Below are 13,390 nucleotides of genomic sequence, written 5' to 3' on the forward strand. Positions count from 1 at the left end.
TTGGATTTATATTGCAAAAACAAAACCATGTGTTCATGTAAATGCCTTATATGTGTTAGCCAAAAACTGGGAACACTACATACACAGTTCAACAGGAGAGTGACCAAATGAACTGGTGCGTTCACAGCATAGATTATTATCCAGTAATAAAACTGCAGAAATTTGTTGAGTAATGGTGATGCACACTTTTAATCCCAGCACTAGGGAACAAGTGACTTCCTCATCAGCCTGGTCTACAGAGCAAGGTCCAAGACAGCTAGGACTATAAAGAGAAATCCTGTCTCAAAAACAAACAAACAAAACAAAATAAACAAATTAAAAATTAAAAATGAGAAACTCTTGATACAACTACCTGAAATAAATTCTGAAATAATGCCTAAAAATAATAATATTCAAAATGTTGTAAAGTATGTGATTTCTATTTATGTAGCATTCTTGAAATAACAAAATTGTTGATGGTCAAATCAATAGTTATCAGTAATCATAGCGTGGAAGGAGGAAAGGAAAATGGGAAAGTTAAGGTGAATATAGTTTTTAAAGTGCAATGTGAGGAATCACAGCTCTAATTTTGATTGCATCAACTGTTAATCTCCTGGTTATGATATCATACTTTAGTCTGCCAAATGTTACCCCATGAAATGGCTCCATAATACTTCTTAAAATTGCATATAACTATAATTTTAAAATAATAAAAATAAATAAATCTAATTAAATCAAATTAAAATGCTAGCTCAATATAAAGACATTTTGTTGAGCAATAAATAAATAAATATATTGGACTCATGCTGTAAAAATTACACATGCACATTATAACTACCTGCTGGGTACCAGGTCAATTTGAGACAAGCCCCGCCCACCTCCAACCCTCCCCTTCCATAGAGGCAAATGGATCTCCCACCTCCTCCAGCCTCTTTTTGTCTCTCTTCTGAAGAGGTAACTGCTTTGTCTCCCTCTCTCTACCCTCCCTCTCTCTGTCTTTCTCTCTTCATCCCCTTTCTCCCCTTTCCCCCTTCACTTTCCCCTCCATAACCCACTAAATAAACTCTATATCCAAACTCTCTCTGCATGGTGTATCTGTCTGTCTCTCACCTGCCAAGGGGACTCACAGGGGACTCACTGAGGCCTCGGGTCACCCACCGCCTTGTGGGACCAGCCTTCTCTCCCCCCCCCTTATATCTTTGAAAAAGAATAACACTACCTATACATGGCGGCAAAGCCTTTTTCCTCCAATACTTCTCTATTAGAAAACTCTATAACCTTCTTTAGCCAGTCAGCTAAAGAATTTTTTTTTTACCACAAATAGAAAAATGAAGATTTTTTTCAAGATAGAATATTTTTAAAATAGTTTTACTAATGAATTACTTTGGATTACAGCATTAAGTAAATAGTGTTTCCATAAATTATACAGCTTTCGTCATAAGGTGTCAAAACTACAAGAGCTTTAAAACACCACACACACACACACACACACACACACACACACACACACACACTACTTTCCTAGATGCTACTAAGACCACTTTCTTTTATTCTCTGCTCTAACTCAGTACAAAATTTGAACCTAGCTGCAGTGGCCCAAAATGACCTGAAAATTAAGTTTATTTTCTCTGGCAATGACAACCTGTGCTTGGAAATATAAAACTGTTATTCTGAATAAATTTCAAAGTTCCAAAGTACTAAAATTGCTTTGCTGAAACAGGACAAGATGAGCTGTCAGTGCCGGGGAAAGGACTGCTACCCTGAAAGAACAGCCTGCTCTCCAGCCCTCGCCAGCTCTGCACCCTGCACCGGCCACTTTTGCTCTGCCAGATAAACAACCCTCATCTCTTTGCTTTATGTCTTGTGATAATAAAGACCTCCTGAAGGAGGTCTAAAACCTTGTAACAGCTTCATTTTTGCCACCATTTTAAAAACAAGGGATTAGGTTTGTGAACTAATTTTACTCTGTTGCTTTTGACTTACTTATATCCCCTAGCAAAAAAAAAGGGGGGGGGGAATTTATTTTTTTCTAACAAGAGGACACAGTAAGTCTATAAAATGAGTCGACACAAGAGGAGGAGATATACATTATTACTTTACTGATCCCTAAGTGCCGTTTTCAATTTAAACTGTAAGAGTAAAAAAGAACGCAGAAATGAGCCAGGCGGTGGTGGCACACACCTTTAATCCCAGCACTTGGGAGGCAGAGGCAGGCAGATGGATCTCTGTGAGTTTGAGGCCAGCCTGGTTTACAAGAGCTAGTTCCAGGACAGGCTCCAAAGTTATAGAGAAACCCTGTCTTGAAAAACCAAAAAAATAAAAAAAATAAAAAAAAAATAAAAAAATACAGAAATTACTGCAGTCTACTAAAGGATAGTGGATGAAGCTTCTAGCAACACTACTGACTACCTGAGGTCAGAGACAGGTAGGAATCACCTCAGCCCAGGGGAAGAAGAGATTCAGGGATGGTGTGGAATGCATGCAGAAAAAAGACTTAGAGTCCAGAAAAAGACACATGTGACATACATGCCCCATGGGCCTCTCGTACACTTTCTGTCACTTACGGAGATGGAAGTCTGAGAAGTGCTCTGTGCTCGGCCAGAAACTACGATAAAAAGGAACCTGGAAATGAAAGTCAAAGATTATCTTATTCCTCCTTCCTTAGGAATCCCTGAGAGGAGACCAACAAAAGCAGGCAATAGACTCCAACTTCGGCTTATCAGCATCTTCATTCTTCTCCATCCTTTCCGCTGAGAGCCATCTCTCTCACCTCCTTTTCATTCCCTCCAAGTGTCCTTTCCCCAGTACTGCTCATTTTGCTATTAATGGCACAGCGAAGCACAGCCATGTTCTCATCCTAAGGCACTGAACGTCCATTATCATATCACAGCAGAAGTACAGAGAGAAAGAAGAAAGGCTCTCTCTCCTCTCCTCTCTGGTTTCTGCACTAGCCCTCCTTGCCTATACACAGAAAAAGAAAATAAAGAAAACACAGCAGGGGCTTCTTTAGGAAGAAGAACCAGCGTATAAAGTAATACAAAAAAGTTAAGAGACAAGAAAGACCGGGGAGGGGAGCTTTGAAAGACATCTCTGTCACTGCACACTGATTCATCCACCTCAAGTCTTTTCTCCTCTAAAGAAAAAGAAAGGAAAAGTGAAGCACATTTTCTAGGCCATTATGAAAAAGTCCCCTTTTCTCCATCATAAGAATGAATTGATTCTGATTTCAATTATTACTATTATCACTACAAACTATATATGATAATTATCCTTAACTGAAGTGCTTATGAACACAAGTGGCTCAAATTATGTATTTTCTCAGACTGTGGATCGTATGCACATATAAAATGAGATCTCTGAACTAAGACCCAAGTCTACATACAAGTTCCACTCATGCCTTACCTGTGTTAAATACCTAGCCTAAATATGATACAACATCTCAGTAAGTGCATGCATGAAACAGAAATTCATAATGTAAAATTTACATTTGTAAGATAATATAAGCACTTGACAATTTCCAGCTCTTGAAGCATTTTGCATTTCAGACCAGGGATGCCTAATATGCATATTTATATCTTTAACATGATTCTGTATAGAGTGATACATGCAAACTGGCAATATAGAATACTGCCTGATCATTAGGTAATTAAATAAATATGGATAATGTAGATAACACTTAAGGGGAAAGTTTTGGAAAAGAAAAGCTTACTTTTGAAGATTTTGGGGGATGTCCACATACATTTATAGTCAAACCACCAGAAAAGCACGTGACATTAATGGGTATAAAAATATTATTTACATAAGTATATCTAACTTAGGTCTTGAAAAAAGCACAAAGCTATACTTTACCTTCCAAACACTGGGCAGGACAAGGTTATAACTAGTATACTTGTCCTTGGCTTAGACAGCTGAGCCTCTCCTGCTGTCCCCTCTTCTCTACATTGACATGATAGTACCTACCATACTTTACCTCAAACATGACAAGAGCACCCCACCACTCTAAGTCTATAGAAATACTCAGCTTTCAGGAACAACTCCAGGTCCACATCTTCTACACAAGACTCCACCTTGATGATCTCCAGCATCCAGGGATTCCAGTCGTCAACTCTCCACTCTCACAAGGACAACCTGCAGGAATCTGCTCTTTCCATCATGGGTCCCAGAGATCATCAAGCTCAGCAGTAGGTGCCGATCCCTGCTGAACCACCTCTCTGGCCTCCTGGGCACTGTCTTACACGGGACTTAGATTATAACACTGTCTTGTAGATTTTCTTTCTACTGTATTCCTTTCTACTGTGTCTTCATTCTTTCTGACAAGAGATTAGGATCTGAAATATGAGCTTTTGCTTTTAGGTTTTTTTTTGTTTTACAGTTTCTTTTCATCTCTCACTCAAGCTATTTCATGCAAGGAACACAGTTCAAGTGAGTAGATATTGCATTTGTTCAAACCCATGGGAGCACCATTTCTGAAGTAGCAGCATAACTGAGCATCATATGTGCTTAGCATCTAACAGTTAACTTCACAGGTAAAGAGAATCACATGCAGTGATTGAAAGGATCTCTTCTGGTAACTGCACTTCCTTTAAAGTTTCCATAAATAGGGAAGGTGGGCAGCAAGAAGAGCAGCAGGTCCAATCGATGCTGTAATTAATGTTAACAGGCCATCCACAGCAGCACAAACACGCAAAAGCCAATCTGCATCTGGGCATGGTTTTCAATGAGAGTGACAAATTACTAGTTAATGAAGAGCTGACTGTAAGCTGGGGGTATTGCAGACATGCTTGAGGTCCTACATTCGATTCTTAGTAGGATAAGGGTGGGAGAGTTGGTGCTAGATTTGCTAAAAAAAAGCTGTCTGTATCAATAGGTACAGCTAAAGCATAAGGTTGTAACCCACAATTCATGTCAATAGTTTTTGAAGAGGTGTTTTTTTAATTATTATATTAACAATGTATGGATTGTAAAACTAATTACAGAAGAAATGCCTTTGCCTGAGAACAGATGTAAAGTAATAGTGATAAGGGTCGGATAAAAACCAAGAATTATTTGTTAGCTAGACTTCATGAATTTTAAACAGGAAATCAAAGCTGGTAAGCTACGTCAGCAAATAAAGATACTCATTGCCAAGCTTGACAACCCAAGTTTGATCATCAGGACCCACATGACAGAAGATACCCAACTCCCACAAGTCAGCCTCTGACCTCCATGTGCTATGATTTATACACACACTTTTTAAAATGTGAAACTGAGACAAACGGGGAAATTTACCTCTCCTTGGGGTGTTATACAGGCATTGAATATTACTATTAAAGTACAATCAGGATCACTACCAGTATAAATGGTAAGTTATTTAAAAACTCATGTTTCCTTATAAATAAGCAGAGATGTTGGGGTGTGGCCATTTGATTCTCTAGATGCAGCTGCTGGGCTTTCCCATGCTGCCCTGGCTGCCTTGAGTTAAAAGGGCTGTTGGCTAGATAGCCAGCTGGACTATTCTAGGCCAGCATCTGCCATTCTGAACACTTCGGAGAGGTCCTGAACAAATGACACAATCATCACAGATGCCTGCTCTGGCTCCTGAAGATGCAGGCACAGCCAAAACTGTTGCAAACCATTTGTATCAGTTTCTGCTATCGTGCCCTAAGAAAGCTCTAGATGACTCTGCTACTATTTCTACCTAGGCCAGAGACGGGGAGTGCTTTCCATGCGGGCCTAGCAGAGTGACTGTTACAGAGAGGCACAAAGGGGACATTGTCTTGTCTGCAGGGGAGGCTGGCTGTGGTTCCAGCAAACACCTTTTCTCTGGCTATATAAATTGGCTGTGTGCTCACTTGGGAAGTTGGACAGGAGACACCCTTCTGTGCTTCCTCCCTCATTTTGCAGCACTGGGCACAAGAAATGGCTTCTTCCCAGTGGTGTCTCCTCGCCCACATTTGGTAGCACAGGCTGAGCTGGGAACAAGAGCAGCGTCAATGGATCAGCCGCGGCGGTCATGGCTGAGCAGCCAGAAGCAGCAGGGCAGCCATCTGCTGAACAGCTGACGCTCTGCAGAGCTGACGCACAGCTAGGGGTCAACAGTCCAAGCTGGAAAAGCAGCAGAGTGGCAGCTGCAAAAGAGCTGGAGCCACTGAGCTGAGCTGTGACCACAACAGCAGCAAGAGATGGGCAGCGACTGCCTCCCACATGGGCCGTGGCAACTTAACAGCGGCCATAACAACAAGAAGCCACTGAACACCTAAGCCAGGGCAAGAACGAGAGGAACGGTGGGAGCACTGAGAAGACAGGAGCTGGAGCTGAAGAATGGAAGCCTGTGAGGGACCGGAGAATTGCAGGCCCTGGTTATAGAAGAGGTTCAGAATGGAAGCCTGTGAGGGATCAGAGAATTGCAGGCCCTGGTTATAGAAGAGGTTCAGAATGGAAGCCTGTGAGGGACCAGAGAATTGCAGGCCCTGGTTATAGAAGAGGTTCAGAATGGAAGCCTGTGAGGGATCAGAGAATTGCAGGTCCTGGTTATAGAAGAGGCTCAGAATGGAAGCCTGTGAGGGACCAGAGAATTGCAGGCCCTGGTTATAGAAGAGGTTCAGAATGGAAGCCTGTGAGGGATCAGAGAATTGCAGGCCCTGGTTATAGAAGAGGTTCAGAATGGAAGCCTGTGAGGGACCAGAGAATTGCAGGCCCTGGTTATAGAAGAGGTTCAGAATGGAAGCCTGTGAGGGATCAGAGAATTGCAGGCCCTGGTTATAGAAGAGGTTCAGAATGGAAGCCTGTGAGGGACCAGAGAATTGCAGGCCCTGGTTATAGAAGAGGCTCAGAATGGAAGCCTGTGAGGGATCGGAGAATTGCAGGCCCTGGTTATAAAAGAGGCTCAGAATTGTCTTTAGGGCCAGGTGTCTTCAATAGTTCCCAGACCTTAGGTCGTAGGAATCCCAGCTACCTAGGTCCACACAAGAGGGAAATACCTGTAAAGGGTCCTGCTACTCCACGCTTGTACAGGAACTCTCACACTTCCGAAGCCAAAGCTGCTGCCACTCAAGGCCTCCTGAGAGGAGGATACTGCCCAGAGCTACCTGCTTTTGTTCCTGCTGCCCTGCTACCAGCACCCAAAACTGCCGAGGGATAAATCCTGAGAAAGCTTTCCCTTGCCTACCCACAATTTCCATCTGCAAAGGACAAAACCAATCGGTAACTGATCAAAATCATATCTAAACATCAGTGTGGTGGTGCTCACCTTTAATCCCAGCACTCAGATCTGCCTTTGAAGGCAGATCTCTGTGAATTCCAGGCCTGCGTGGTCTATGTAGTGAGTTCCAAACCAGCCAAGGCTACACAATTAAATTTTGTTTAAGACAAAACAAAGCAGCAGCTGGCATACAGTGAACATTGAGAATTAATTTAGGGGAAATGCATTATGTACAAGTATCACAAAAGGTTAGAAACATGGCCATTTCTGGGCTTTGACTTCACTAGGACTGTAAAACCAGCAGTTAAATGCCACAGTGGAATTGCACATCTGTCTTCTTACATCGTCTTTGCAGGGACGTCTACAGTGTGGTTATTCCTTCTCCCATCACGAATTAATCACCAATTCTGTCGTTTTCCAAATTCACTCCCCTATACTTTAGAATGATCTAACAGCTAAAACACTCTTAATGTTAGATGCTTATGATGCAAAGTCATACCTTTTGGATTTCTTCCGGTAACGCGTGCATGGGAATGTGACGATCCATGATTCCCCCGACGTACTGCAGGAAAACAGGCTACAAACATGGATGGCAACGGTCAGAATCCAACAATGACAGGAAAACTCAAGTGATTTAAAGATTCCTAATATCTGGAGATGAGCTGGCAATAAGTAATTTAACAGATGTTTGTTTCACTGGTTCCACGGCAGAAGGTACAAGTTTCCACAGTTAGTCCTTAAGCCACACAGGAAATTACAGAAATTACTAGCACATCTTTTCTATTTTTCAGAAAGTTATAAAGTAATAACAAAAATAATAGTGGTTTATTAATTATTTGTTTTGCAACAGAGTAACTCTAAGATTTTAAACAGACCTATTTCAGTATTCTAAAATAACGTTTTATCTGAAAGCTATAGAAAGAAATGTGCCATCAAGGCTTCTTTAAGTTATCAAACACAAAAGATATAGTTACTAAGCTAGGATATATAGCCACTGAGCAGAAAAGCCATCAAAGCATCAAAGACCACATGGCCAATTGTAGCCAAAATGGATAGCTATGTAAATTTATCTAGAATTTAAATTTTAACAGATTTTCATCTTCTAATTCAGTATAAAACTCTTATTACTTTCATGAAAACACGGGCAACAGAGGCATTTTCTTCTTTCAAATTTTTCCCAAACTGGACAAAGAATACCCCATCCAATTTCATGAGTGGAAGATAAATCTATCCGTGGAAAGAGTAAAGGGGCCAGGGAGATGGCATAATGAGTAAAGTCCTTGCCACACAAGTGTGATCCCAGTACCCACAAATGCAGGGCTAGAAGTCTACCTGAAATACCAGCCTTGGGAGGCAGAGAAGGGAGTCTAGAAACAAGCTGGGTAGCTAGACTCACTGAATGGACCAGTTTGGAATTCAGGTGGGAGACCCCCATAAGGTGGAGAGTGAAGACACCTGGTCCACACATACATAAACATGTATGCACACCAAACATAAACATATATACACAAGAGCAGAAGAGGCCGAGGCCAGGATGGTTGTGTGGAGTGGTGCAGCAGATTCAAGGGACAGAGAGACTCCGTGACAGGATGAAGGTCGAAAGCCCATGACTGATAAACGGGGGTAATGTCAGAATCAAGAAAGGATACTGAGTTATCCTTTAGGTGGGGATGGGAAGTTAGAAAAGGCTCCCTAAGGTTCTTTGCCTTAGGTCAGTGCAGGAGAGTGAAGTCAAAAATAATACTGGTATTAGCCAGGCGGTGGTGATGTTCCCTTTAATCCCAGCACTTGGGAGGCAGAGGTAGGCGGATCTCTGCGAGTTTGAGGCCAGCCTGGTCTTCAAGAGCTAGTTCCAGGACAGGCTCCAAAGCTGCAGAGAAACCCTGTCTCAAAAAACAAAACAAACAAAAAAATAATACTGGTGTTTTTATTGCAAATTACTCAACCATTGGTGGAAGAGAGTTTCCTTAACTCTGTATTGGCCCAAATAACCCTCATTTTGATAAGCTGCTGTTTAAGACCAACAACTAATGAGCTGTCTTCCCACAGACAACAAAAACACAAGACAATGTGTATGTTTGGTCATGTTAGCTGAGGTCAACCATGGGAGTAAATTATGTCAACATGGGTCCAAGTGACCAAGTACATAATCTGATGTTTGCCATTCTGTCACAGTCACATGGCATGAAACCAGAAGGCTCATTATCCTCAGTCATCATTAGTTAATGGAAATGATCATATCTTCAGGTCCACTAGGAATATTTTTCCCCTCAAATTACCCACTAAATCTCCTTTAAAAGTACCATTTACAAAAGTATTAGCGAGCATGGATCTAAATAACAATATAAATTCAAATACCAGAGGAATATATTTTATCGAGTGTCTTCACTGTGACTCTACACCAACCTATTACTATACCATTAGAAGTGGTAGGCTGCAGCCTATGAAAAAAAAATTAAAAATAGCACCCTGGTAAACTATAGGGCCCTCCAAAACATCAGTGGTGGGGGAAAAACTGAATGAGTATTTAACTTGACTTTGAAACACATCGCAGAAAATATCCCTAGAATAGTTTAGGGATCCCATTGTTTTCATACAGCCAATATACATTCATTGCATTCGTCCGAAGAGCATTGGTAATTTGTTCTCATACAAAGAGGTCTTTAACACTGTTTGCTATATAGTATGTTATTGTAAAATCCTTGTAAACTGGAGTTGCTAGTTGCTTTTCTGCTAAGCAGCGCATGTCTAAGTAGGAGGTAGACACCGAAATTCCCAAGATGATGACAGAGACACTATTTTCTTTAATGTTGATTTTTTTGTTATGCCTATATTTTAAGGAAATGGCTTCTAAACCTTTAAGAAAAGCCCAAAGAACAGAGGAAGAATTTAAAGATAATTCAGGTTTTTGTTTGTTTGTTTTTTTGTGGGGTGGGGGTTGCTTTTTGGCAAGATAAAACTTGGAATTTTTAATTTGCCCATCTGTTATTTTGACTGTTTTACCAAACAAGTTCCTTTGGTCTTCTGCATTACACATGTGTAAACTGCCCTTGGCAAAAATACGGTGGTACGTGGCTGCACCTACGTGGGTGTTTCCCAACCTTCTCTGCGACACGCAGGTCACGAGAAAGACGTGTGTTTTTAAAAGTAGGAACGTCCCTGGTGGTTCATTTCCGATTCTTACACCAAAGTCACGCCCGGTCATTAAACTCGGGTTCTGTTTCCAGGCCCTTCCTCAAGTACCATTCCGGGGACGTGAATCACAGGAGGGCAGGTCAGGGGTAGGAGAGCGGGAGGTCAAGTCCCGAGTCTGGAAATTAACCGACTGGCCAGACCGCACTTGCCCCAGGCCTGGCCCAGAGGCCCGCCACCCCCACCTTCACCACCCCGCTACCCACGCCGCCCCCGCCGCCCCCGCCGTCCTCCACCGCCCCCGCCGCCCCCGCCGTCCCGCGCCGCTAGCCTCCGCGCCGGAACTGCGTCCTGGCAGGCCTTGTTCTCCTCAAGATGAGGAAGGCGTGACCCTCACCTAGCCCGGGACTCCTCAGGGTGTGAAACGGCTTCCCCGGTCTCCCGGGCGACCGCGCTGCGTCGGTCTGACGTCAGGGCGCGGTGACGTCACTGCCCACGCCGCCGCCGACGCGGAAGCGGAGTTTTGCATCACTAGCCGCCGAGACGCGCGCGAGGCGGAAGCTGGCGCGGGTGGCGGGGGTCGGGGAAGAGGGCGGATTGACGCGACCGTCCTGTGACAGGCTGGAATGGGGCTGTGGAGCTCGCGGGGACAGCAGGCGGCCGAGGCTGATGAGGAGGCGGGCGGTGAAGGAAGTGGGGGGTCATGTGTACAGCAGGGTCAGTCATTGCTCTCAAAAGGAAGGGAAAGATGCTTATAGTTGGCATCATAGGCAGGGGAGCACGTTCTCAACCATTGCCGGGAAAAGCGTACATAGAAATTCATTCTGGTCCAAAAATAATCAAGATGAAGTGTATAGAGACGTGCTACTCCACACACAAGTTATGGAAGGCCTCTGGTTTTTACACCTTGCTTTACTTCCCTTTATTCAATCTACATTCTTTCGTAATGTGAATATGATGACCTTCTAAGCGACAAGCAAGCCCAAGGAGGCGATGCCTGGTAACTAACCCAGGCCTTTAGTATGCTAAGTGCCTGCTTTGTCCCCCTTTTCAGGATTATCCCAGGTCCAAAGTGCTGATCTTCTAGGAACTATAGAAAACCCGGTTTTCTAGCAGGAAGAACAGATTGCTATCGAAGAATAGTTTGCATGGATATAAAGAAAATGGCACTGAAAAGAGAAAGATAACCAGGAGATGCCAAAAACTATTCAAGCTGCTGGCTGATAGCTATCTAGTATGGAAATGACAGCACGGAAGAAGTGAACACTTCCCTACGTCTTGAAAAGTTAAATAGTTAATACAGGAACCAGCAACCGTCGCTATTGGGTAACTAGGATTGTGTACTGTATGAGACTGCGTATATACTGTAGGGCTAGGAACAGAGGCTTCCGCCAGCATCAGCGCGTACACTTGAGTTGTGTGTGCCACAAAATCTTCCCATGACTTTAACATCACTGGGTGATGGGAGGTTTCAGTTCCTTGTGACATTCAAGGACTGTTGAAGGTTATAACCACTGGACTGGTCTATCATTGGCCAAAATATTGTTAAAGGGTGCATAACTACACTTTTGGCAAATGATAATCTTTACTAAGCACTTAGTATATCTAAAAAAAAGGGCAACCCTTTGAAAGCGGTGAAATCCTGTGGAAAAGCTATAATTCACTTTTATCTACGCTTGCTCATCTGCACAGCACCTTGCTTCCATTTTCCTTGCCACGGTAAATGCCCCTCCAACCTTCAGTGCCCAGAATAGTGGTCTTAGATGATATGAAATAAATTTAGGAACCCCATTGCTGATTAACTAGCCACACTTCAAGTACTGAATTGTCACGTGGCACCCAGACATAAACTTTTCATCGTTATAGAAAATTTAATTAGATAATGGTAGACACAGTAAAAATTTCAAAGGGAAGATATTAAGAGTAGCTCTTCTGAAAGACCAGGAATGAGTAGTGTATTTTCAATTGGTCATCCTATGCAAAATGGTCAGCCCTGAAAACATTCATACACGTAGCAGTATTGTGGAGGCGGCAGGTTATGTTTGGGAATGTATGTGTGCACACAAACACATGTATGAATGCAGTAACAGTTGGCGAAAATATGCCTAGTCTTACTGCATCTTATTTTGCTGTGTTTGGTGGATCTCAGTGGGAGGCCTTCTCTTTTTCCAAGGGAAATGGAGGAGCATAAGTCTGGGGGAGAGGGGAGGTTGGGAAGGGGGACTGGGAGGAGTGGAGGGAGGGGAAGTTGCAGTTGGGATGTTCTGTATGAGAAAAGAATAAATAAAAAAATGAGGCCATGAATTTGAAGGAAAGTAGGGACAGACATATGTTATAATTAAAATACAATCTCAATTTTTTTAAATATCCTTTAAAATGAAAAAAAAAGTGTAATTTCTAAAGTTAGCAAGGTCAAAATATGACTGGTGAGTATTTTTAAAGCAATTTTTAAAAAGTTCTAAAAGACTGTTCTGTGATTTTTTTTTCCTTTTTCTTGCTTTTTTTTTTTCGGGGGGGGAGGCAAGTACGGGAGGTTGGGGAAGGGTTTCTCTGTGTTGCCTGGATATCCTGGAACTTGCTCTATCGGCCAGGATGACCTAAACTCACAAAGATCCACTGCATCCGCCTCCAGAGCACTGGGCTTAAAGGCTTGCACCACAACCGTCCATCTTGGTATTTTTTTCTTGATTATCTATTCCTCTCTCTCTCTCTCTCTCTCTCTCTCTCTCTCTCTCTCTCTCTCTCTCTCTCTCTCTCTGTCTTTCCCATCCTTTTTTCTCCATCCCATTCCATTACTGCCCATTCTATAATTAAAATGCAATTTAAACATTCCCATTGTAGGGTGTATGGAATACAATTTTGTGTTAGCCTTTTCTTGTTCTTTGGTGATTTTGTTTATTTATGTGTGTGTGTGTGTGTTACCTGATGTGGGAGGCCCTTCTATCTATGCGTTGCTTTTATTGGTTAATGAATAAAGAAATTTCCTTGGCCTATTGATAGGGCAGATCTTAGGTAGGCAGGAAGACAGAGCTGAATGCTGGGAGAAAGAAGGGCGGAGTCAGAGAGAGAAGCCATGGAGCTGCCGGGAACGGATGCTGG

General features: G+C 42.7%; 1 protein-coding gene across 1 annotated transcript in view; it reads right to left on the reverse strand.

Moving 5' to 3' along the window:
* The window catches only part of Lekr1 (leucine, glutamate and lysine rich 1), a 130,051-nt gene extending 119,330 nt beyond the window's left edge, over nucleotides 1-10,721 (reverse strand). Inside the window, exons 1-2 of the mRNA XM_057757128.1 lie at nucleotides 10,689-10,721; nucleotides 7,659-7,736 (exon numbers count right to left, since the gene is read on the reverse strand). Coding sequence (XP_057613111.1) covers nucleotides 7,659-7,706 — 48 coding nt within the window. The 5' untranslated portion in view covers nucleotides 7,707-7,736; nucleotides 10,689-10,721. The remainder of the gene's footprint in view (nucleotides 1-7,658; nucleotides 7,737-10,688) is intronic.
* Nucleotides 10,722-13,390: the final 2,669 nt, after the last annotated feature.

The sequence above is a fragment of the Chionomys nivalis genome, chromosome 24, assembly GCF_950005125.1.
Source record: "Chionomys nivalis chromosome 24, mChiNiv1.1, whole genome shotgun sequence".
Lineage (NCBI taxonomy): Eukaryota > Metazoa > Chordata > Mammalia > Rodentia > Cricetidae > Chionomys > Chionomys nivalis.